Below are 26,848 nucleotides of genomic sequence, written 5' to 3'. Positions count from 1 at the left end.
CTGACACTACCTAAGGAAATAATAATCATACCTGCAAAATTAAACTGGGAACGGGACCTTGAGCGATACGCAGTCATTTAACACTTTAATGCATGTAACAAAACTGCATACAAAAGACCATTTCAATCTATATTATTGAAAACTGTTTGGAGTACAGACCGCAGCCCCCAGTAACACACCTAAGCAATTCACAGGTCCAGATAACGATTCCCAAAAGCTACAACCTTTCAGAATAACAATTAACAGTTAGAACTGTCGGTTTCTTTTATTTTCTCAACAGTAGCTTCTTTATGCGGCGGCTGGCTTTTTTCTTCTTTCATTTTGTTCCGATTCAGCGTGTGCTCAGACATCTGATCCCCACTGGTGGAAACAGGATCTAAAACTACAACGGATTCTGTCTCTTTTTCACTGCTAGAAGCTTTCCTTGTAAATTCTGTATGGCTAGTTGATCTAAAGGGAAAAGAACAAATATATGAATGCACGTAACAGTTCACATGTTTAGGAGAAAGAATATAAATATACAGAAAAGCACTGCTAGTATTAGTAACATGTCTGACCAGGACAGGTCTACTAAACTAGTAAATAGATTTATAGATTTAACAGCTGTTACGTACGGACAGCGCACAGAATGCAATGGTCACATTACCCCTGCGGAATCGTTTGTGAAGCCAGCCACGGAAGACACTTAACAGGAGAAATGAGCACTGAAGAAATCCTTAGACTATGAAAGAATCAGTTTAAAGATTTTATTTAAAGGATTTATTTTCTCCCTGCTCCTCTCGGAGCTGGATGCAGGCTCCCCCACATCCAGCAGCGCGGCGGCACTCAGTTCCTGGAGCCTGTAGGCCGGCGGTCCCGCGGCCTGCGCGGAGAGCATGGCTGCTCCTCCACACCCCCATCCCAGAGCAGCTGGCGCGGGGCCGTCACGGCGCTACACCCCACGGCGTGACCGGGAGGTAGAGGCAGGGCCACCAGCGGTCCCGCTGCGGCTCAGCACCGACGGGCCGCACGTGCAAACGGCTCCTGAACGTTCGCCCGCTGGATCTGCTGAAGCACAGGGGGCGTCAGGCCTACATCCCGCACGGCAGCAACGGGGCTACGTCCTGATGGCTGGCACGGAACAAGCCCTCCGAGCGGGGAGAGAGCAGGGAAAGGTCAGAGACACCTGGGCTGTCTGTTGAGGCCGGCACCATGCTGTGAGCACTGGAAGTACTGGTCTACGCTCAGCAGCTGCGTACCAGCGCTGAAAACGCGCAGGCAAACCCTGAGGCTGCCGGGGCTGCACCAGCAGAGAACAGGGCGAGCGCCGGGGAAGCTCGGCCTGCGCCAGTCGGGGGGTGTCCCCCGCCGCCGCAGCGCTGCTGTGGGGGCAGAGGGCGAGCAGGGGCTCACAGCCCTTTCCGCAGCCGGCTGGCAGGCGCTGGCAGGGCGCTCCCGCACGCCGCGGGGCCCAGCGTTAGGCAGGGCCCTGCGCTACGGGACCGACACCGCGCGGGTGCCCGCGCCCGACCAGCGCCGGCCCCCAGACGGGGCAGGGGCAAAAGTCCTTGGTGCAGGATGGTCCGGCACGTGCCAGCGGGTGTGCGGCTCCGCTCCCCTGGGAGGCCCAACTGCAGAGCTGCACGTGCTAGTCCAGAGCCTTTTTTCTTTCCTTTTTTTGTTTTTTTTTTTGTTTGTTTTGTTTTTTTAATTTTTCATGTTTACTCCTAAGGAACAGCCTTCCGTACTGCTACAATAACACCCTGGAAAGGCAAAAGTAGAATCAACTGGAGGCCAGAGCAAGAAATTCAGCTACTGGATCCATCTGCTATGAACTGCCCTTTATTGTGACAGTCTTTGTCCTAGAGAAAATGACAAAGAAAAAAGAGGTCACCCCACTCAACAATTAGAGCACGGGGCGGAGAATGTACTGGTTCCCACCTGACGGGGAGAGAGTAAATGGACAGGTTAGAAACAAACAAATAATCACAGAAACAACAGTTGTGGCGCTTTCCATTTCAGAAAGAATTTACTCAGCTTGCTCCCGAAGCACTGGATATAGCACATGAAATTCCATGTTCGAGCTTTAATTACATGAATTGTCTCTGACGTTACAACTTTGGTGTAAGTTAATTAATGCAGAAATTGGCACTAATGGATACAGTTTCAGACTCATTTGATGATCATCAGAAGCCAGTGATTTCATAAGGAAAATAATGCTTATTTTATGCAAAAGTTGCCAATCATTCCAGAAAATACATGGTGGGGTATTTTGAACGTTACAGCAAATTAAACTTTTTAAAGCAGTGTAACCTGAAGAGGGTTATTTTAAAAAGTGCTACCTCTGAAAAGCTGATTGCCCAACACTATAAAAATGGTCAAAGCCATAAATGCCAAGTTCATTTTTATTTCACTTTGGAGGTAACTATCTTTCAAATCCCAACAGCTGGACTATTTAATACAATCTGGTGAATCAAAGTATAATTCTTCACTGGGCTCACAGCGGGGAGTCTGCATTAGTGTATGGCAGCATTCCAACAACTGATGCACAGCCAAACGCTCTGAAGTCTGTTTCATTTATAACAAAAATGGATAAAATGGCAATCATATTTACCACCTTCAAAGGACAGAAAAACGAAAGATGTCGATATAAAGTAGTTTAATGGAGAAAACCAGTGATTAAATCAGCGTTTCAAGCATAAAAATAAGAATTACTATTCAGACTTCGTGGTACTAGCATTCCCTTCTTCACATCCTTCACACTGTTGCTGCACCAGCCTGACAATGCTGCTGTTACAGCTGAGGTATTGTTAAAAATTATTAACCCTATTTATCAGGTATTCTTAGCTCATTTTCGACAGTGTGGCAAGCGCAGAACGCAGGCATAATAAAGTTTCAGTGCAAGAATGAACGTAATTTTGGTGCTCCCTTTCGAGAAACAGTTTTAACTGCTACAAATAGAGCTGGGAAAAGCCATTAGTACAGGAGCAGTTAGGCACGGTTTTGTACAATTACAAATTTGTCCAGCCAAGGTATTTGCATTTAGCTCTATGCAAAGCTCTTCCCTCATTAAGACTGTTAATGTTGTTATCAGTATTCTTGTTATTTGTCCAACTACATAGTTCAGCCAGAAACTGGGAACCTAGTTCCGTTGTACTCATTCATACATAATTGTTCCTAAATCTGCATATATTTTTCTGACTAAACACATCAAATCTGTGCTGTAAAATCCAGATTTAGATGATAAATGCATTTTAGATTAATTGTATGGGATATGCAGAGGCCCATGCAGTACCAAGGGCTGCCTGGGCTAGAAGAGCACTGAAAGCAGTATTTCCTATAGCTACAGAAGGTGCAGAAATGAAGGGTTACGCCTGACGGGCCGTCTGTGGACAAGTACTGCGGTGCCCTTTGTAAATAATCTACAGCAGGAGTACAAAAGGACAAACCAAGGATCAGATTGTCAACTGCAACTTGGATTTTCTTTGTTTCCTCTGGTTAATATTATAATCCTGGTATTATTTAACCTTGCGCGGTGCTCTACTCATGAAATCATTGTCATGTGTTTCCATTAGAAACCAGAATTTTATGTCAATATCCTTGAAAATTTTACTGGATGAAGTCTCATCTGATTTCCTAGCTGTATGTAAAGGCAGAAGGCTGAAGGAAACCATTTAAGGAAAACACTGCAGGAAAACCCATGGGTTTACAGCATAGTTAGAAAATACCAGCAAACACCTATTCCCACAACGACTGGTTCTGCAGGCGTGTGGTACAAGCCCGGGAGGCTCCGTGCCGACACCCTGCCATGGCACGAGTGGAGTCGCTTCTGCTACAACAGCCGACGCCAACGTGGATCCCGACCAGCGCCCTGTCCTTGAGCGAGCTCCCTCAGCTCGGATGCTGAAGGAGCTGCCGTCTGTCTTCGAGGCAAAACTGCTTTCAATAAAGCTCAACCAGAGCTGTTCCTTCCTCCCCAAAAGACGAGATCTGAAGCATTAAGCTCACATGACAGTCGCTCACCTCCAGCTCTTCCTTCCATCACCCGCAGCCCACGTCACTCACAGCTTTGCCATTTGCCCAACCACCGCCCCCGCTGCCCCCAGCGTTCCCACCTTCCTACAAGGTCCCGTAACTGAGGACAAACATCACCCGTGCAATAAAGCCCACGCTCCAACCTCTATGTCCTTTCCAAACCGCCGTGCCAGGAGGGTTTGGCGAACACCAGCAGCTCAGCTCTCCGGCGTCCGACCCGGCCGAACCAGCCCACGGTGCCAGCCTGTACAGGAGAGCGGCTCTCGGCGCGGCAGAGAGCCATCGTGTCCGTCTGCTGTGTGCCGGACCACGAGAGGGGCCTCAGTTTATCCTCAGTCAAAAACTCTTCTCGAGAACAAAAGCAAAACTGCAGATGTGTTTATTAACACTTCAGAATTCTTCACAAGGCAGGGGAACACAACAGACAGGACCGAACATACCGAACAACACTAAAAACCACACCAACTGCAAGTCTTGGAAGCCTTCAAGGAACAAAAAATGCCATCACACTGCAGTATGTGTCACAGGGAAATTACAAGGAATACAGTAGCACTAGCGAAGCAGTCTGTCGGTTCCCCCCTGACAGTACCAGTAACACCAGACACCTGTGAAGAAGGTGCAAGAACCCTTCCCCACTTCAGGAAGGCCCCTGCTAAGCCAGCTGAGAAGAGAGGTGGTCAGCGCAGCAGCGAGCAGAATGGAACTGCAGACTGTCCTTGTATGGAAACGGTTCCCATTTTTAGGTGCTTTTTGGAAAATGCTCAAAAAAGATTGGAAAGTTCATTTAAATGAAGAATCTTGGAGAGCTTCTACCCGCACTGGGAGGTCACACAAAAGTACACTCTAAGCAAAACGTGTGACAGTGGCCTTTAGAACAGTTAAAACTGAGAGACCTCAAACTTCCAGAACATCCCATTGTTTTTTTCCATTTGCTGGTCAAACTAAATTGCCCGTGTTCGAGCCGCACTGGAAAACCTTGGCAGTTCTGTCTCGCTGAGGCTGAGCTGCTTCCCGCAGAGCTGGTAGATGATTCAGGGGTACTAAGATTACAGCCAGGAGAAGGAGGACAAATCCTTTAATTGTATAAAATCATCAGATTAAGACTAACCCTCTCTGTGGTTCACTCTGTTAGTGGAGAACTCTGCTGCCCAGAAACAAAATGTCTACAAAGCGCTGGGAAAAAAAAACAACAAACCCAACCAAAAAACCCAGGGGCAGAGCCAGACACACCTTTCCCTTCTGTGTCTATGCACCACAGGGAGTCACGGGAATGCTCTTTGCTCCCAAGGGAACCAAATTGTCACCAATTCTCTTCTAAGCAATTGTCACAGAATCACACTCATGCTGGGCTGAACATCTGGGAGAGACCTGCAGAGCAAGTCACCTGAATGCCGAGGTAAGGCCTCACTTTCTCGACAGGACACACGTTACTGACGTCTTTCCCCTCAGCAAAACTTCACCCATTCCAAATCATCCGCTTAATGGCTTCGGACCCTTCTTCTGCCTGCCCTGCCACGCCACCTCGCCTAGCGGCTCGAACCCCAAATTTCTGAATTACTTCCTCTGTGCTATCACCGCTCGGTGTGACTCCAGGACCATTTCAGAACCCAGTGGTGTTCGTCGATGTCACAGCCCTTTTCCACAACCCCTCCTTTGGCAGCTCACGCGAGTGGCCCAGCTGATTCAGCTGGAGGCCACTGCTTCGGCAGCACTTACCCACAGGAGTAGCCTTATCACTGCGGAGTCCTGCTTCAGCAGCCCCTGAAATTCCTTACTCCTTACCCCCCGCCTGTTTCTCCACGAGGAGGGGTGTGCTCAAGTGTTACCCAACGGGAATAAAGACTGATGAACGGCGCTGCTCGCACTCGAATGTCTCCGAGCTCTACCTCCTCCGTCAGATGACAAGCCTTGGCAAACGGACGGTGCAGCAAAGAGAAATATCCCACGCACAACTGCTCCTAAGGTTTCTCTAGGAAGCTGTACATTAAAATCTAGGGGAAGAAAAAAGACTGCGTGCTGCACGGCAGGAGACAGCGGGTAACGAGGAGACATGCAGCCCTCGCCTGCGCCGTGCAAGGTTTGCTTGGCTGCTCCAAACAGCTGGAGCAGGTCCCACCTTTGTCAGATTTCACGGAATTGCAGATGATGAGACAGCTGCATCCTTCTACCTCAGGTATGAACACGGAGAAGAGCCACAATGAACCTTTCGTGCGCCTTTGTCATGTGGGGTATCTGGCCAAAGCAGCGTTCTGTGTCGTTAAGGGGGTCTGCTTCAGGCAACAGTGTGGTGCAACAGGAGCAGCCGTGTAGAGGGAGACGGCCTGTGCTCCAGACCATGTCCTCACCCCCAGGTTTCAGGGGGGTTATTCACTGGACTAGCTCGCGTGTGGCACCCAGGCCAGCCATTAAAGGCTGGGTCACGCCTTCTGGGTTAGTTTCTTCGCTCATCCAATGAACCCAGGGATCCAGCTGATGCGCTAAGACACTCCAGGACACAAACCAAAGCTCAGCAAATGGGGACAAGAGGGAGATTTGCTTCAGAAGCGCTCTGCTGATCCAAACGGAACTGCTAGCACAGATGTACACAGGGAAGCCCAGAAAACTGCCTAATTATGGAGCTGAGCTGTCAGACATGTTAGACAAAGGAGCTTCCTTCTGCCGTCTGCTTCAAATGAGCCCTGTTTCAAACTTTGGAGTGTAGAGGCTGCTTCTACTCACCTCTGCTGCAAACGGCACCCAGGAGGAAAAACAAAAGTAATTGCACTTCAGTGCGGTTTGAAGCATCTCGGTTATTTCTGCTCCTCCCTGCCAGCCCAGGGCAGGAGAGCAGGAGAGCTCCAGAACCTTCCCTCTCGCTGGAAAACCATCCTCGGCGACGAGCCTTTCCAGTGAAGCAGGTCGGCACCAGTGACTCAGTGCAAAGAAGCCCTGCAGCTCTGAGGGATCCGGGGTTAAACCACGACACCCACCACGTTTGTTTTAATGCTTTAAACAGATAAATTAAAGTGAAATGTGTCTTTTAGGATGTCACTGAATAGGCAAGCTGAGAAATAAATTGAGCTTCACGTACGCTTTTATAACACATAACAACTGTGACTGTCAACACAAGATCCTTTTCACTGTCAATTCACCACGCATTCTGCGAGACCTTGGGGCCTGCAATTATTTCATTGCCTTTCTTCTAAATGCAATTTCCACTTAGTTTGGTGGAATAAAGGTAGACAAAAGGTGGTAGGAGTTGCTGTATTTCCTGATTAAGGTTAACTGTTCAAAATTGTAGAAATCCACAAACTACACACGCAGTTTTTTTTCAAGAACAACCTCACCTTTCTGTCAGAGTAGCAGTTCAAGAAAATGCAATGGCATTCATTATTCAAGTCAAATTAACTGCTGAACAAATCTTCATCTTTCTGATTAAATTAAAATGAAGATCATCTTTCTTCTAAGGATACTTAAATGAAATACAAGGGGAAAGTACGATGATTGCAAAAGGCATTCTGCTTTTAAAACTTGGTGCAAATTGCATAAAACTGTAGAGCACAAAAGGAGATTGGGCTCTTTATCCATTAAAAAATAAGTGATAAAAGCACCTGCAGGAGAGTGAAGTAAATATCAGTTCATAAAAATAAATGTGAACTGAATTTCCAGCTCATTTGTCGTGACTTACTCCTTTGAACCACGCAATGGAGACTTGCTAGAATTGGGACTGGTGGTATTTTTGAACCGACAGAGCAGGAAATCAGAGGTTTAATTAGCCATGATTACAATATTCTGCCCATCTGATTTGTCTCATCTATTTCCTTTTCTTGAAGTGACAAACTGACAAACAACCTGGCAAGGGAACTGAAGCAAGTGCACAGCCTAATTTCAAAAGGAGCCTGGTATTGTTGTACAACAAACCAATCCTCCACCGGATCCGTCTGAAATAAATATTTCTGAGGCAGGTTTAACTCTTTCATGCTTAACTGGCACCTCGGGTCCTCAGTCTGTTCTGACATAAGATCCCTTCTGCCCATCTGTGCAAATGCAGCACTAACTGTATTTTTCTTTTTTTTCTGAAAAATCTTAATCTTGAGATTTCAAGGCAATTCGGAATTTTTACCAATAAACATTTAAGAGTAATAGTCAGGACTTTCAATAGAAACTGCCCTGCACACCTGCATACAGACCAATATGACTTACAGGATTCTATTTTTTAAAATATTGTGCTAGAACTACCTTTTTTTAAAATCAAGAGTGAACTATATAACTACCATCCCTCTTCTCTTCAGGATATGGAATAAAACCTCAGCCTTGCTATTCCTCGAAAACTCTTGAGTTCTTTTTTTTGGCAGAGAAAATACACCTTTTTTTGAAGACTGGTCACAGATTTTACAGGAAAAGAACTTTATTACAGAGAATTGGATTTCTACCTCCATGTGAGACCGCAGATTATTTGAGGAGTCGGTGGTAAAGAGCTGCAGACCATACATTTATCCTGTTAACCAAAACTGATACGGAATCACTTTCAAAATGCACCAGCTAAACAGATCTGGTTCTAAAAGATATCTAGAAATCCAAATTCTACTTACTGTAACGTAGGCTTGGAGCCCGTGACACCCTTAGGCTGGTTAGAGACAGGACCTGAGTCGGGTGCTTTGGAACTGAACTCTGTCTCCAGGTCTTTCTTGTTCAAGGCTGTTTGCGCGGCGCTGGCTCCCGAACCTAGCACAGGCAGAGATTTTGATTCTGATGTGGCCAAGATTCCAGTGGGACCTAAAACCCAAAGAAAGTTTAATGCTTCTGTTACCCAGGCTGACTGGCCTAGAAACAACACAGCAGCACAGCAGGCCTCAAGCTAACGGCAGAAATCAACTCGGAATTGTAACAAACAGCATCCAGCGCAGGGAGAGTCTCAAAATACCATCTCGGCAGCTCCTGCTCTCCCTGCCAAGGTTAACCCTTTCTTGCACTGCAAGCAGGGCGTGCTACATCGACACAGTCGGGCACTCAATCCCCTTGCCTTCTGGGACGGGAGGTCCCGCTGCCCCCACGGCTTGCTGTGCCCTCCCGGCCTCAAGCAGGAGCCAGCCCGTGACGAAAAAGCCTGTTCTCGTACTGATGAGTAGTCAGGAAACTGTCTATCTGCAAAGTCCAGGCTAAAACCCCACAGTGACATTGAAACCAGCCGCATCTGCGCCGACTATGGCAGGGACTCACACTTGCACAGGCTGTTTCTAACCAGGCAGAACATCAACAGCTTTTTACAGGTGACGATAGTAAAGCAGAGCTTAAAAACTGCAGACCCTTGCTCTGCAGAAGAGGTTAATTCAAAACGTTCGTCCTGAACCCTCATTTCTCTGGTTACCATTACTTTCAAGAGTATTTTCACAGTAGTCTCAGGCTATTCACTCCAGTAACAACGTCTGAGCCCCAGGCAGGACAGAGGAACCTGTGTATATACGGCTGTGTGTGCAGAAAATCCTGACAGAGGCAGCTCTTGGAGAAAATGGGGGTGAAAAGCGACAAGTGTGATGGGGAAGTGAGTCACTGTAGAAGTAAGCAGGGTTCTCTGTAATGGCTGAAATGGCAATGGTCTGGAAGCGAAAGTAAAGCTTCAAGAGTCACTTAATGCAGGGAGAGGAAGAGGACTACAAAGGAGTCCAGCCACTTACTGCCACTGTCCTGGTCAGTGGTTACTTTCCGGCGGCGCAGAACTCGTTCCAGCTCTGTTTCACTGCTGTCTGTTTCAAGGGACTTCAAACTTCGGGAACTAGTAGATTTATTCAATGTTTCCTACAGGAAGAAACAGGCATGAAAAGCTCTCTGAAGACACATTATGCCTTGACAAACATCCTACATGCACAACGTGAAAACCTTTCAAACTGCAGAAAAGCAGCTGCGGCTCTGGACCAGAGCGCAAAGCTCTTCCACTAGTACAAGAGCGAGCATCTGGGGACTGGCTCACCACTCCCCCCTCACTCGGATCTCCTGATGTAGGGACTAACCATCCTTACCTACACATTACAGGGTTGGTATCAGGCTCAAGAAAGATGCTCTGGATCACTAATGAGCAAATTCTGATGTTCACAGGGAACTCCCAACTTCCTCCATCTCAACATTTAAACGACCTTAAAAAACTGCTAGAGCGTTATCATGCCCATAATTAACCTCTACTAGCAAAAAGCCAAAGATCCATATTTTACCGCTCCGGCACGTTTTAGCATGGTCCTGTGCTGCTGCACCCTGGAGTGCACAGGTACCTGCAGAAGGCAGCACGTACTAGCTGCAACTGCAGCATGTCATTATATCCTGTAATCTACCTGGTCTGCCATAAACCTGACCTGCTGTCCACAGACTTCATCGTTTCTGCTATGCACAGAGACAGATCCCCAGTTGAAACAGTTTTTTACACATACACAACAGAAATGCATGCTCTTACTGCCTTATGCCGAGGTTAGTACTTTGTATCAGAGAAGCTGCAAGTCCAGCAGCGCTTCTCTTAAGGTGGGGGGAAAAAAGGCTTTAATCAAAGCCTGAAACCTCTTAAAGGTCTTTTCCAACTTAAACAATTCTATGATTCTATGGAACCTGCCCACAGGAAGTTTAACACACATGCAGTGCACGCTGCACGCATTTCCCAACTGACAGGAGTTAGTTACTGGATTAGCGCCCGCTTGACTGTAAAATTTCTCCAAAATGCTTATAATACAACCGAAAATTTGTGTGCTAGTTCATTGTCCCTCTGACTCTTGCCATCTTTAGGAATGTCCAGGAATCCTGTTTATCCAGCCTTCCAAAACACGTCTGACTCATATAGCATTTTCCCAGAGCATAAATAACATATTCTCAACATCTTTTGTTGACAAGCACGTAACTTCCGAGCAGACATAGCCAATGACAACAGGCAACGGCAACACGAGTTGCAAAAGCTGTGCTGCTTTCAGGATCCCAGCAAAGTAACTGATTCTTCACCTCCACCCAGAAACTAAAATATTTCCTTTGGCAACTATCTGCAATTTAACTGGGCAGGTACAGTATTAATCAGTAGTATGCTCCCTATCTCTACAAACGTACACGTACAAAAGCAACTTGAGCAACGGAGTCGCTCAAACTCTGCAATTTGCAGAACATAAAAGTGTTTTGTTTGGAACAATTACGTGGAGGTCTACATGAAATGCATAATTAGCATAGTAACAACAAATGTTTACTCCATCACATCCCACCCCCATGTTTGTTGTCTGACTGTGCATAATGACTGGTCTCAGGAACAGACTGGAGTGGGATTTTATACAGTTTGTCTCATACTGCAAATATCCTGAAGGGCTCAAAAGCAACGAGCTAGATACAGAAGTGCAGTGACTGTAGGTTTCTCTGTGCTCCCTCTGAAGGACATAATCAAGTCTCTCCTGATGTCAGTGATACAGTGTCAAAGAAATAAAACAGCTATTAGCAAACGAAAGGACCTTCGGTGGGATCCTTGAGGCCAACCCTCGCAGGTCCAAACCGCACACCGGATCAAACCATGCCCCTAATTACGGAGTTCCATTTAAAACATAACCTCCGTGTTGCATTTTCTATTTCCCTCCACATTTTATTATGTGTCACTCTAACGAGAGCTCAGCATTAAGGCCCGGTAGCTCTCTAGACCATTTCTTCCCTCCTTCCTCTGCCTTCACGTCACCAGAGAACAGTAAGCTGAACACATCACTGGTGCCACCCTCGTGGCTTTAAATCACGGCAGGGGCTGTGGCTACACCCTGCTGTACTGCCTGGCATCACCCAACGCGTCACTGAAGTTACCTTTGTAAGGGCTGGTTAGGCGCTATCACGGACTGTCAGCCTTACCTTCTGCAGAGGGGATGTGAAGCATTTTGCTTCGATACGGGCAGAATTGCACCATATTTCACCTTGCAAAGGCAAAATTTCACCTGATGTGCCATGGATGCACCTCAAAAGCTTCAGGGTCGCAGAAGTCAGGCAGCAAGAGCTGCAGCTCCTTCTGACTGATACAGTTTTAGGACTCGTGCAAAAGAAGCAACCGGTTAAATAAGCAATGCAATGTATGAGTGAAGGACAGAACAGGAGCAGACTCTGAGCAGGACCAACACGCGCCTAATGTTTTTATGTAGTGGTAAATGGGGATGGGGACAGCTATTCAGAATCAATTTTTTTCTACGCATAAATGCAGACAGACTGGAGAGTTCTTGCTCTATTTAGGCTACATCTACACTAACACGAAATTCAGTGCTTCCGGAGAGACCGGGAGTTCAGAGCAGTGGATGAGGAGAACGCTACATCTACTGTACGTGCACTCCAGGGCCTTTACCCTGGACTAGGTCTGCTCAGCTCCCTCTCCCTCCCTAAGCATCCCCGCTGCGAGTAGTTGGGAAGTTGCCAAAGGATCTATGGCAGGTGCAGACCCTAACGTCCCCTCTAGTGGCAGGAACATACAAACCTGGAGCAGAGTTAACAGGCTATCTGTCTCCAAAATAAATTCTGTTAGCAAGACCAAACCCAACCCTTCAGTCAGACCAAAGTCAAAAGTGGAATCAGGTGATTTGCTCCAAAACTGCTCTACAGCTTCAAACCAAAGCACTACTGCAGAACTTTCGAACACGTGGCTACTTCGCACAGAAGGCCCTGTCAGCTCCACGAGAAGAAAAAAATGAAATACAAACTACAAGTTTCCTTACCAGAATCCCTTTTAATTCTTTCATTGCACTTTCAGAGGGCTTTGGTGTTTCTGGCTGTAAACAAACACAACACACGCCTGTTAAAAACCAGACTTCGTACTTGAAGACAGACAGCGTGCGGGGCTCTGCTGCACAGGCGGGCAGCTGCACTACGCTCCTCTGCTCTCGCCTTTCGCAGGCACATGGATAACAATCTGTTTTCTTAGACAGGCGAAGGGAAGAGTCTTTGCTCGTAACACTGTGAACCACAGCCTATACATAAAGAATGATCATGGTTTTGTGAAGATGGTAAGCGATATCTTAGAGTAGCCACATTCAGGTATCGGTGCTAAGCGCTGCATAAAAGGAAGAAATCCTGCTAAATAGTCTACTTCTTGATCACCCCTCTGCCCACTTCAGTTATTCTCTCTGTGCTTCTTGTTCCTCAGTAGCTGTTTGTTTACAAGATGTTTCCTCTCAGTTCCTTTATGTGTCAAAGAAACTGAGCTTCTATTTACTTACTGTTGGCTTCACTGCTTTTTCTGTTCTTCAGATATAAGCTGCTCTAATTCATTTTATCCAAAATCAAGTAAAGCAAATGAGGTAAGTGAGGCAAATGTATTCTTTTGAATGTGTTACAGAAAGCCTGATTTATCTTCAGTGTAAATTACTGTGCCTAGCTAATATTATTGCTCTGCTATTTATTCCAAACCTTTGTTTTAGGCCTGCTTGACTGGTTCACTGGTCTCAGATGAACTCCCTTTTTAATTCTGTCCATCATTTCTTCAACAGCTTGTCTCTTCAGATCCGTAACTTCTTCACCTGCAAAGAGCATATCACATTCCAGATATGAACTACAGAGAAACAGCACAAAGAAAAAAACACCTTAAACAGCCTCGAAAACAGCTCGCTTACCGTATAGAGCCAGTTACCATAATAATAAATTGGTTTTAATGATGAAACAGTGTTTACATATACAAGGTCCTTAGTTATGCTCCGTGCAGAAGGTCTTCCTCCCTGTATGTGTGATGCATATTGCTCATGTACGACCCACATCCATGCTTTTTCAGTCTTATTAAAAACGTAAATGATAAGCATAAATATATAGGCTTATTTTTCTCCCCATAAGTGGGCTGTTCACAGGATCTTTCCTACAGGACCACTGTCTGACTCTTAATTTACTGCAGCGCCTGCAGACGTCTGGACAGAAGCAGGGCCCGGATCCTGAAAAAGGCAAAGCTCCTACAACTGGGAATTGCAAAAGCCCAGCGCTAAAGCTGCAGCACCAGGGGCTGCAGAATACGGCCCCACTGTCACTGAAGCTCTTCACCGTGGCTCAGCAGAAATTCCCACAGCTTCACCGAGGCAGGACGAGCTGACAGTGCCCCACGGCGAGGCCGACAGGCAGCCCGCTCCAGGACCACCAAACGTGTCTCCTCTTTCACACGGGTTAGAGGACCTCGCTGGAACGACACATCGACACCTCGGACTGAACGAAAACCACACGTTTAAAGAGGCCGGGATCGAGTTAAGGGGCAAAACTCAAATACCACAAAGGAAACGGCTGCCTTCTCAGGAGATTCAGGATCAGGACTTCAAAACATTCAGATGAAGCGGGAAGTGGTGTGATGAACCTAAACCAAACCTGTTAACTCACCAGTGTTCTGGGTAATGTAACAAAAGACACTTAACACGCCATACCAAAAAGGGAAAAAAAGAGCACTTAAAGCCAACACGTGGAGAAATACAGTTGACGCTATTCAGAGCTGCAGCGTTGTACCTTACATAACAGGAATTTTAAATAGACTTTCGCTCTCTCACTTGTCAGGGTACTATTGATGATTCATAGAAACGCAGTTTCTGTATTGTAAGCCGATTTAATGTCAGGCTTTAATTTCACAAACAGGCTGTTTCAAATATAAAAGCTTAATTGGTGGTATGGGATAGAAACCACTCATTCTAAGTCCTTAACAAGGGTCAAAACAAGCCTCAAGTTGGATATAATAACTAGATAAAGAAAGAACTTTCCCCCTTTTTTATTTTTATTTTAAGAACTGCTCAACTATTAAGAGAAGAAGCAGTTTTTATGTGATTGAAGAAAGGTCAGAACTGTTAAAGTTTGCTAATAAATAATGAAAGAATGGGGTGTAGAGAACTTATAGCGAATTTCACAGTATTTCCTGCAATCACTGTTTGCAACAGTCTGAACAAAAAGGTGTAATCAGAACATCTAGGATGCTTCAAGATAAGGAAACCTGACAAATGAAGGCAACATAACTGAACGTTTACTGAAAGATAAGACTGCCTCTTCATCAGAGATCTTGGTACAAGGTCACTTCTCTCAATTATTTCACCCACACCAACAACCTTATTTCTCTCAGACTGGTAACCACTTCCCAAAGATTCCCCCAGGGACCTGCCCAAGGCACCCCATTCCTCAGTTTCTCACCTGAAAAATGGGAGGGGTAATACTCCCTTTCCCCTACTTTCTGCCTGTTGGTCCCCTCCAACAATCCAGCCACGCTTACACACCATCACAGTCTGCTGACAGCATTTTTTTATTTAACAGTTACATCCTATACCTATAATTTCAGCCAGGTGCCCTTCTGCAGCCCCCTTCTTTGTTTAAGTGGCAGCAAACGAGTTAAGCAATTCACTGCAAACAAACTCCTGCTGTTTCAGAAGGAAGAGAGAAACATCAAGAAAAACTTTGGTTGTTTAACTGGCAATGTTTGTCTAACTAGCTCTGGCTCTTCAGGCACTCATGATCCTTTGTAAATCTGTACTTAACTCCTGTTCTCAACCCACTGAGTTTCCAGCTTCCATTAACAACAATAAAATGCAATTTCAGCTGTTACTTTGCATGCAGAGCCACCTCAGTGCACGATTCTGTTTTGTTTTAGGTTTTCAGTATTATTAAAGGATTAGCATTACACTCAACTCTGAGTGGTAATTTCGCAAGATATGAATTGAGGGATGAAAACTGAAGCATTTAACAAACTAGCTCTGCGGAGAGGCTCTGGACAGAAGAAACCACAAACAAGAAGCCACTTGGAAACTTCCCTGTATTACGCTGTATATAACCTGCTCTCTGCATGATGCTTGTTGGGTTGTTCTTCTGCCTCTTCCAGATAACCTGTGGAAGTGCAAAGCCCTGGATGTACCGTAGCTGCAGCTACGTGCTGTAGCAGTTCAGAGGCGCAGGCGGAGCCTCTCACTGCTGCTATAGCACACCTACTACAGGCAGCACCGAAGTGCCAGGCGGCGACTCAACCAGCTGCACGGAGCCAGTGTAGCAGCGTGGGGCCTAAACCGAGCCATCCTGTTCTCCCCATCCAGCTCACCCAGCACGCCGCCATACCCAACCCAGTGCTTATCTTGTCAGGTCCTTCTGTAAGCCTTTAAGAAACATGACCACCACCTCCCCAAGGGAAAAAAAAAAGAAAGATAATTTTTTCTGCCAGGTCAGGGAATGAAATCAGCTCAGTGACATATCTGATAAGCATCAGAGCCCAAAAGGGGAAAGATTAGAACTTTTCTTCAGTTACAGCAAGTGTCAGGTCTTCCCTTAAGGTTTTTGATCTGCAGCCTCAAAGACTGTTCATACTAAAATCCATTTGGACAAAGGAAATTGGATACTGACCAGCAGCTCAGCTGTGGAGGCACAGATGGCTACAAGGCTACACAAATTTGCTTGGGATCTCGAGGATGCTTGCAGTAGAACGGACTAGACTATTTCAGTTGGATGGGACCTACAACGATCATCTAGTCCAACTGCCTGACCACTTCAGGGCTGACCAAGTTAAAGCATGTTAATGGCATTGTCCAAATGCCTCTTAAACACTGACAGGCTGGGGGCATCGACCTCCTCTCTGGGAAGCCTCTTCCAGTGTTTGACCACCCTCTCCATAAACAAATGCTTCCTAATGGCAAGTCTGAACCTTCCCTGATGAGGCTTAGAACTATTCCCATGTGTCCTGTTGCTGGATTCCAAGAAGGAGAGACCAGCACCTGCCTCTCCACCTCTCCTCCTCAGGAAGCTGTAGGGAGCGACGAGGTCACCCCTCGGCCTCCTTTTCTCCGAACTAGACAAGCCCAAAGTCCTTAGCGGCTCCTCGTAGGAGCTCCAAAGCTACAGCACCAAAGAGATCACCTCCTATCTCAGAGCACACGCACCTGGGCCACAACCGCATTTCTGGACTGCAAGGTGGGTACGCTGGGACGTGGGCAGCAGCCGTTAGTGCTGATAATGACAAGCACTTGCAGCACTACCTGCACCCACAGGTCACTTCCACCAGCTGCATCTGCAGCACCTAGTGAACGATCCGCGTGACATGAGAAGGGATGAGCCATACCTGACTCCTGCTGAGGAGGTTTCTCCTTCTTGCTCACGTTGGTGTTGGAGTGAGATCTCTTGCGAATCATTGACATGAGAGACCTTTGGGGAAAACGAAACGGCAGATTGTCATTCTGTCCTGCGTTACACACTGTTAGAACGAACTTGAACATGACACACAAACAGCTTGCTCACACCTGATTATACAGCTACTTACAAAAGACCCATTTAACAGTTCTTGAATGCAGATGTATGTACTGAATTACCCCCCACAATGCCTCCCTTCAAAATGCACCAGAGAAATTTATTTCTTTTTAACAGACATTAGGCACAAATCAAAACACTCCAGATTTGAATATTAAAAGACAGTGTCTCATTGTGACACATGACAAATTGAAGCTGCTCCAGCATAATAAAAGGAAAGAAAAGCTGTAGATATTGAAGTGAAGTATTATTCTCCAGAGGACACTTAAATATGGTGATCAGTATCTCCTCACCAACACCAAGTTTGTAATCTTCTTACAGTGTCAAATAATTATCCCTTCACTACAGTCAAGATGTGAAAGTCCAGGCAAGGAAACGATTCACCTTAAAGCCCAACTATAAGCCCCTGAGCACATCTGATGTGCCAGCGGGGCCTATCACTGCCTCCTGAATGTTGCTCCTTACGGAGCAGAGTGACCTCCCTGACATGAGGGGTCAAATTCAGCCCCGAAAAAGGAGGCCCCCAGTGCCTAGACTCTGAAACAACCTCTACGCACATGAACATCACAGCGCATGAAGGAAGTTCTCTGATTTGGCAACTGCAGGGCTTAAAACGAATGGTGTCATCTATTCCAAATAGTAAAGGGCATGAACTGACACAAAACAAAACGTAACAAAAAGATCCCCAAACACCCCCACACAGTTAGTTCATGCTACACACTAGTGAGAAAGCCGCAAGCCAAATGAGTTAACAGACGTGAAAGGAGCAAAAGACCCAACACAACTGTTCAGAATATGTTTAGTTTAGATTTCTAAAAATGAAGCAAGATGCACAAAGGGATCAATTCTTCCTACTAATCATCTCTGCTCATACACTTAACACAGTACTTAACCACACTCCTGTATGTAATTTCTATCACAGAAGGTTAGAAAGTGTCGTCAAGGTCCATTTATTTTTAAAACCAAGCACACAACATGAAGATTAGCCGAGTTCCTAAAATTATTAACTAAGCACACTTTAGGGCTTAGTTAATTAATTTGGGTCTAATGCCTGATACATCATATGTTGGTCAGCCTCTTTTACAGGGCTTTGCAAAAATCAGGCTTAATTTTGGTAATTTCACCCAAAACTGCTTGATGATGGGGTGGTGATCCTCTGGGCTTTTTTTTTTCTTTCCTTTTAACTTATGAAAGCAATTGTGAGAACTCAATGGAGTCTGCATTTTCATCACCAGCATCCGACAGGAAGGGACACACAATAATTCGACATATCCTTTGGTTCAAAGGGCTTTTCTTAGCCGTAGATTCAGACAAGCATTTCACAAGTCTGTAATTACAGCTATCAGGTGAATAGAAAAAAATAATCTCCTAAATTTAGAGGAGACAGGTATCCCTCCTCCTCCAAAGTCACAGTCTAGACAATTTGTCAGGCTTGGCAAGGCAGACACTGTTCAAAATTGGTCAGGATGTCAGTCTGTTGGCAGGTGGGGCACAGAGCGTGTCCTGCTGGTAAAGAGCCCAGGACAGATGGAGAAAGCCTTTTTTTCTTTAAAGACGCTCTTCCTGCCTGGGTGCAAGTCATGTAATGTATTCTGCTTCAGCAAACCCTTGATTTAACCACTTACCGTATAGGGTTAGGAGGAGGGGGAGGAGGAAGAGGAGGAGGGGGTGGCGGTGGAGGAGGTGGAGCAGGATTTTCAGACTGCTGTATTCGTTTCTGAAGCTCATCAACTGCACAAGAGCAATACAACAAACTAGAGTGAGTTCTTGGTTTCTCACATCTGCTCTAAAAGCAAACTCTGATGGTTGAAGCAAAAAAGCTACTAATTAACCAAAAAAGGAACAATAAAACTAAACCACACAACTGCTCGGAAGTCCTATTTTTGGCAACATTTCCTACCAAGAACAATGTCCTGGATGCACACGATTCTCATCAAACCAGTTACCTCCAACCTGAGCTACTTTTGAAACTAAAATGACACTCTCCCTCATACAGGATTCTTCACATGAAACACCAGAGCAGGGGAAAGTTTATCACACTCCTGCGACGGCTTGAGGTTACATTTGAGAATGAACTAAAAAGAGACGAAAGAAATGAACACTCTCAGCCCCCAGACTTATCTCTGTCTTGCTCATGGTGTGGGTTTTCCCCATAAAAATGGCCAAAACTGGGCAGTGGACAGAATGGATTCTTTCTCTCCTGTTCTCGTGTCAGATCTAACATGTGGAAATGACTTTTCTGCACTTGAAATGCTGTCAGAGTCACAGAACGTTAGGGGTTGGAAGGGACCTGTCAAACGCAATTAACTGGGGAAGGGCAGAAACAGAGGAAAAAAAAAGTTTTAAACTACTTTTAGTTACAAAAATTCTTAGCAATTTTTCTGAATACAGTACGAATTATGGCAGAAGTACAGAATATGATTTCCAAAGTGGATACGGTTCTTTGTTCTTGTAATGATGGATTCAATTTAAAATTACAATCTTTAACATTTACTTTTAATTTAAAAAGGAAGAATAAAAATAAGAATCAACTGAGTGACTTTAAATTCCAGGTACAATCTTTATGCTGATAAACTCCTGAACAACAAAGAAGCCTGGGAGGAAAGAATCTGCTGTGAAGGTTAGATCTTTCCAAGGCAGCTGAAAAGAACTCGTATGTTGCCTAGGCGTATTTTTAAGGCAGGGTAACGTAAAACTCTAACACAAAGCAGTTTTTTCCAAGCAAGACTGCTAACAAGCTTAAAGATAATCCTGCTCCTAAGGATATGTTTCAGAAAAGCATGGCTATGTGTGGAGTCTTAACTAAAGAGCGGGACTTTGGTCTCCTCTGACGGGGGCTTGAACGCTTCTCTGACCAGGTATCATACAGGTATCAAACCAGCACCTGTTTAGGCCTGGAGCTGAACAAGGACGGAAAGCAAAGGCACGAGCAAACACTTCACCAGCCACAGCCCCACATTCCATATAGTGAGGCCGGACACACCAGGGGCCCTTTTTAAAAACAATTCTAATCAAAAGAGCATTAGGTCAGAGATTTCCTCACTCCATAGACTGGGTGCTGCAGACAAGCCAGGCACCACCCTGACAGCACCAACTGATGGAACATCTGCACGGCAACGGTTGTGTCCTCCCACACTGGGGTTCTTTCCTGCCCGTATCCTTTGGGCGTTAGTTTAAATCTTAGAGACAGACACACAGAGCAGCTAGCAAGGCCGCTTCTTTCCTTTCCGTCGCTTGACATGGAACAAAATATTTGACTACAACTAAGAGATTTGGATGTATAATTCTCATGGATATGAGCCACAAAAGCCCACCGGATTTGTTTGGCTAACTCCCTTTGCAGGGCTCTGAAGGCATTACTTACCTTTTAACTATCTGGGTTTTTTTTAAAAAAAAACAAAAACACCCCTTGCCAGACCCTCTCACATCAGCAGAAATTGTTTTCTCACATGTCAATACGAAGGGCTAAATCATGTCTTTATTTTCACTGGTGTGTTCTATTGCAAGACTATTAAATGGTTGGGTAGCTTGATAATCATGGGATGTTTTTGTACAATTCATACAACGTAGACTCTACAGTTTGATAAATCACTATGGATCTTTGGAAAAAAAAAAAAAAGAGCAGAGTTATTCCATTTTATTTATTTTAAAAACTAGGTTAAGAGGGTACATTTTGGCTGAATATGAAGGATTGTGTCTTTCACACAGAAACCCACTCACATGTATAAATCCACCTGTAAGACTCAGGGCAATCTAACGACAGTACTGTTATACCTCACCGAAGTGTTAAAAGGTTATTCTTTCACGCACATTCCGGAGACCACTGTTCCGTGGTTGAAGGCAGTCGCTGTACCTTGTCCCGGGAAGCACGGGTCTGGATCTCAGCTACACAAAAGCTGTTCCTTCAGGGGTCTCAAACATAACATGTCCAGTTCTATGAGATGCACACCACTCACATCCCCCCAACGGCTCCTCTAAGTTATTACGTGATTTTACCTGAATGCTTTAGGTCTCTAGCTTTTTCTTCTGAGTTCTGACACTTAAGCTCTAGTTCCTTTTTATCTTCTTCCAAAAGTTCTAGCTGCTGTTTAAGACGACTGATCTCCTTATGCAGTGCTTGATTCTCCAGCTGCTCTTCCAATTCTTTGATCTGCAGTTGGCAAACAACAGCATTCATTACAATAAAAGGTATTCTCTGTCCTTCCTTTTGACAAATAACCCATTAGGCACAGTTATTCCTGAAACCATGATGTTATAGCATAGGAGTGAACTACAAGTCCCCGAAAGAGGGCAATTTTTGAGTGAGAGCAGGACAGATTTTTCCGTGAGATGTCAGAATTTTCTATTATGATCCCAGCTTGTTTTATCTCTTCTTTAGAACACGTCTTTAGTTCCAAAGTCCTTAAGCTACAAGATGTTCCCTTTTTCTTTTTATAAGAGTTTTTCTCACATGATTAGAATTTAATTTCAGAATGTTTCTTCATTTGAAGCACGAGAACATTGACATTTTGGTTCTCTTACTGACTGCTTCCACTGACAGGTTGGTTATTCAAACTCTCTTGTCTCAACTCATGCAGATGCCAGTGGGTGAACGATGGAACATCAGGTTTAGAGGCAGCATTCAGGTGCAGAGCAGCAACCACTTCCCAACTCCCTAAATATACACATTTTGCTCTAGACTTCAAGAAGCCAAAGAGGCAGAGGTTTTTCTACGAACTGGCAATTTTTCTTCCAAGATACTCACTCAGAAGCGTGTGAGATTACATACGGTCTTGGTACTGCTGCACTGATGAAAGCACAGGAACTGTCTACCTGTTCCTGACACGACCCTATTACCACAGTTTTAAGAACAGGCCTCACAGCTAAGGGAAAACTCATTTTCAGGCTTTTGAGTGAAGCAATGGTGATTTCCCCAGTTAAGAGACTGAGCTAGCCCAGTTTCAAAGAATACATTTGTTTAGATCCGAGCACTCTGCACCCCGTCACACCACTCTGCGGCCTTCAGCTAACACTTCCCTGCTCCAGTACGCCTCGCTCTTCCATTTCTTTAGCAAGTGACAGACTACGAATGTGAACTGCCCACCTCCCACCTCCTGGTTTTCTCAGCTTATCCCCCCAAAATACCCTTTATATTACTCAACGTCCAAAATACTCTCCTGTGATCTCTTCACTTAATGGAACTTGACTCAATGCTTGCAGTTGCATTTTAATGGCATCCAGAATAAAAGAATTGCCTAAAGCAGAGCCTTCAGGCTGAAAAACCTTCAGGTTTTGTACTCATGTCTTACCAGTGACCCAGAAGGAGGGAATCACAATCTTCTCTAAATTTTAGTTTTTAGATTGTGAACTCTTATGGGGGACAAGATCTCAACTAATTCTGAACAAATACATGACACTCCTTAAATTCAGGAGGCTTTCAGACTTCTGCATGAGATGAAAAGTAATCCTGTTTTACCTTTCGTTGGTGTTGAAGCCTCTCTTCTTCTAATGTGTGCGTTAGCTTAGCATTGTCATCCAAAGCCTTCAAAAGCTGTTGATCAGGAGCAGAATTTTGCAGAAGCAACTGACTTTGCCTTTTCATCTTGTTTTGTTCAATAAACATCTGCCAAAACAAAACCCACCCCCAACAAAAACAATAGTTAAGCACATTCTAATGCTATTCTGGGAAAAATAGCAATTGGAAAGAAAATGAAGACATTAACATCGTGTTAATAAGGCAGGGATAGTGAGCAAGAAGGTGAGAAGGAAGGGGAAAGGAATTCTGAGAGTAAAATTTACAAGAGCTAAGCTCACACTGAAAGGAACCAGGTGTTTGCTGAGAACCACTCACTGCTACACCTCAATTACCCACATGTTGGCAGCATTCAAAATTTAAACCCATCTCTGAATTTTATTTCCTGAAACTGGGAACAATCCAATTCCTATTCTGAGAGCTCTGGAGAGATTGGAACTGTAGGTGGAGGAAAAAATGCCTATGAATTCACAGGCCACCTCCTCAAACACATCTGCAAGACTTGGCGTAAAGCTCACTTATTTGAGGGTTACCTGGACGTGTGAATGACGGAGGGTCTTCGGAAAATGAATTTCAGTCCATGTCCATATAATCAGGGTATACACTTGCCCCAGGAAAAGGCATTTCAGGGCAGGGCAATTTCAGCCTTTCTGATCTTTGTGTTCTTTCCTCTTCCCCAGTTACATTTTTGATGTGGGGAATGGACACATTAGGGGGAAAAAAGAATAATCAAATAGTCTAGAGACTTGACACTGATAAAAATACCTTCACCTAAGAGGTGCAGAAGCTGTCAGCACATGCAGTTTCCATAAAAGAGATCTGCTCCTTCCAGACTCTTTAGGAACTCAGGGGAAAAAAAAGATTGCTTCCTGCCAAAAAAAAATTCCTACTGAATTTATTCTGCATCTTGACATCTCTATCAGGTAAAGGGTCGCCCACCAGGCAACAGGGGCTTCCACTGTTGACACTCAGCCATGCCCATTCTTACAGCAGAAACAGGGACTGAGTCATGCTGAGGTTTCCGATGCGTGAGCACAGGCCAGCAAAGCATGCCACTGCTGACGGGAGAAGAGAGACCAGCCTGAGAATGCCGACACTCCCTCAGACTGTAAAAACACTGTCGTACAGCACAGCAAATGCAAGGAGCTATTTTCAGAATGAAGCATTAGAAATACAAAAGTTCTATGGGATCTTTTCAGGTTCCCACACTATTTATTCACAAGCCAAAATTACAGACACAACATCTGTTTTCTTCCCGTCTGGTGCTACTGCAATGCTATGGGATTTATTTATTTTTTTAACACGACTGGATTCTAAAGAAATACCAGCTGATGCAGGTTTGGGGCAAGCATTCCACCCAGCGCTCTGCACGGATGCTTCACCCGAGTCTTCTCAGCCAGCCAGTCTCTCTCCAGCTGTACGTACAGCCCGGGAAGCTGCTGACCGCGCCGAACCTTTCACTCGCAGCGCGGCCTGCGCGACCCTGCGTGCCAACAAGAGTCCGTCGATGCGGCCTTAATCCCGACAGGGCCCGCAGTGCACACCTCGTTGGGCAGAGCTGTGCCACGGGGTGGGCAGCCAAGGACTGGCAGCATTCGATGGCGAGGAAACGATGAGTACGGGCTCTAGTACTACGCTTTGTTACAAAACAAACAAAACCGAATTTGTGACAACACACAGGCCACTGTGGCGTGGTGTAAATGTGTACTGGACATCAGCTCCCTGTCCCAAACTTCTGCCAGTCAAACCAATCATGATTGTGTTTCCTTACACTAGTAGGGCTGTGGCAAAAACAACTCAAAGGCCAGATCAGTTCAGAATTGAAGCTACCCACCCCAACCCTCAGAGGTTTGCCTTTATACCGCAACTTGTCTATTTGTTTAATATTTTTTCTTCTTAAAAGAAACTGCATCTTTGAAACATCAGACTTTAGAAGGCCTCTAAATCATTGCAAAAGAACTCAATACTGTCTCAAAGCCTCCTGCTTTCCTGTTAAGTCAGTCAAAAGTTATTTAACCCTGACAGAAACAACACCTCTCTAAAAGCCACCTTTGGCAAACGTCACAGTTCACCTACCACAAACTTTCAAAGCAAAGTGAAAACTTGGGTTTTGTTGTTTTGGAATCTGAGAAATAGTTTGAGGTGGTAATTCCAGATTTTTGTTCCCTGAGTTTCTGCCACTAAAACCAACAGAACAGAGTTGTTCCAGCCTGAGGGAGCAGAAAGTTGCCAAACCAAGAAGAAATCAAGTACAGCAACTTGATTTCTTCAACTTGAGCAGATACTTCACCAAATGTAGAAAATTCATATTCACTTTGTTTCATGCTCTTCTGCAACAAAATGAAAAAAATCCTGCTGAAGACCTGGGTGAAAACCTTTTCATTCAGAAGTTTTCACATGAAGTCCTGCAATTTCAATTAGCTTTATAAATTACTTTCATTATATTGCAAATATGTTCCTGCTTACGATATATGTGAAAGTGCCTTCTCCACCACAGAAGAATTTGTTGCTTGTAATTTAATGCTGAAATCAGACACGTGGGAATCAATTTCTCACAGGGAGTCCCATCCATTTCAGAAGTTACATGCACACATCTCCCTGAAGTACCAGCATTTTCCACATGGAAGGGACAAAACTAGACAAGATGGTCATGGCAGATAAAGCAGAAAGCAATCTGGTGATGAACTGACCGCAAGTTTTTGAGAGGTTCCTCTGTGTGTGTGACATGGGACAAAAAAGAACCTTAGAAATTAATTCTAATTTAAAATTTAGAAAATCAATTCCCACTTCAGCAGAGCAGAAAGCTGACTGCCTGCACAACCCTGAATATTAATTAAAGTGACTGCTGAAAGGGCAAAACAGCTACTAACAGGATTACTCGGACTAGGTGGAATTTAACCAATTGATGGATTAGTTCCGACTTTGCCACCTGCTAGACAATTATCTGCAGAGTATCCCAATCAATGCTAGAAACCTAAGTTGATGCTGCAGGAATCCACCGAAACCACAACTGCAACTAAAGGCAGATCACAAAGAACAACAGTTTACTTACATCTATCAGTTTCATTTACAAAATCTCCAAGTGTTGTGCAAAGCAGCTACCTGTATTTCCCTTGTGAGTTTACAAACAGAAAGTGCAGGAAATCTGGGACTTGGCCACTTTCCATCAGCAGAGTTTGCACAAGAATTGGGAAGGGGGAAAAAGAAGGGGGTGAAATCCTGAAAATAACAGAAGTTTTTCCCTTGACCTTAATGGGGCCACACCTCATTCTCAGACCCCTGCTCTAACCATTACCCTACAGAGCGTTCACGGCAGCTGTTTTTTGTTTACACCAGAGCTGAAAAAGGAATTCTTCCTCATTAAAAAAGTTAGAAAGCAACTCTGTTAGTGTCAAGTCCCTGGGAACTTCGATCCTCATTCAAGTAGCGTTCAGGGTATAACTGGATGCTTTCCAACTAACCCCTCTCCCAGAAGCAAAATGAGGCCAAAGGAAACACGTTAATACCCATATGTTGCTACATTTCCATCATACATTATTTGGGTACTCACTACGTGGAATAACTTTTTTGTCTTAGCTACAGTTTGAAGGGAGAATAATGTCTCAAACAGCCACACTGATACAATAAGGTAATCACTGGTTGCATGAAGTAAAATAAAAATCAGTGGCAAACTCTCTCCAGTATGAACAGCAAAACAAAAGGTACGTAGCAAGGCAGAGTCAAACATCGGAAGTCTCAAACAGAAAAGACAAGAAGATCAGTCAACTGAGCAGTTGGCCCTGATTTCAATCCTTGCCAGCACTGCTCCATCCCCTCCACATCCCAGTGAGAAATCAGCAAGTCAGCCTTATGGAGTAGTAACATCTCTCATAGTTTACAGGAGCTGATGTCTTTTGTATTATGTGTACCCTGAAGTCTTGTGTTCAGAGCTGAGGTAAGTCCCAACAGAGGTAGGGTCAAGGGACTTATATCTCCCCAAAGGAGCAAGCTGTTTGAAGGATTTTATGCGATGGGGGGCCAGAGTGATCTTGTCCGATTATGGCTTGACAGGGCACTAAGTGGCTCTAAATTCAGGAGGTACTCCATTTAAAATATAAATCCAAGTGTGGATTTTAGTTCAATGGCTAA

At 44.9% G+C, this 26,848-nt stretch overlaps 1 protein-coding gene across 2 annotated transcripts in view; it reads right to left on the bottom strand.

Moving 5' to 3' along the window:
• Nucleotides 1–239: 239 nt before the first annotated feature.
• SHTN1 (shootin 1) overlaps nucleotides 240–26,848 on the bottom strand; it is a 57,399-nt gene continuing 30,790 nt past the window's right edge. The window contains exons 8-17 of one of the 2 annotated variants that reach the window (XM_086466752.1): nucleotides 22,664–22,810; nucleotides 21,205–21,358; nucleotides 18,834–18,939; nucleotides 17,024–17,106; nucleotides 16,964–16,966; nucleotides 13,381–13,490; nucleotides 12,690–12,743; nucleotides 9,669–9,789; nucleotides 8,586–8,769; nucleotides 240–450 (exon numbers count right to left, since the gene is read on the bottom strand). In XM_086466752.1, the coding sequence (XP_086322878.1) occupies nucleotides 240–450; nucleotides 8,586–8,769; nucleotides 9,669–9,789; nucleotides 12,690–12,743; nucleotides 13,381–13,490; nucleotides 16,964–16,966; nucleotides 17,024–17,106; nucleotides 18,834–18,939; nucleotides 21,205–21,358; nucleotides 22,664–22,810 (1,173 nt within the window). The remainder of the gene's footprint in view (nucleotides 451–8,585; nucleotides 8,770–9,668; nucleotides 9,790–12,689; nucleotides 12,744–13,380; nucleotides 13,491–16,963; nucleotides 16,967–17,023; nucleotides 17,107–18,833; nucleotides 18,940–21,204; nucleotides 21,359–22,663; nucleotides 22,811–26,848) is intronic. The other variant, XM_086466753.1, reaches the window with a different exon arrangement.

Source organism: Leptosomus discolor, chromosome 6 (genome assembly GCF_034619465.1).
Source record: "Leptosomus discolor isolate bLepDis1 chromosome 6, bLepDis1.hap2, whole genome shotgun sequence".
Lineage (NCBI taxonomy): Eukaryota > Metazoa > Chordata > Aves > Leptosomiformes > Leptosomidae > Leptosomus > Leptosomus discolor.
The sequence above is the reverse complement of the archived record's forward strand: the minus strand, read 5'-3'. Positions and strand labels throughout refer to the sequence as shown.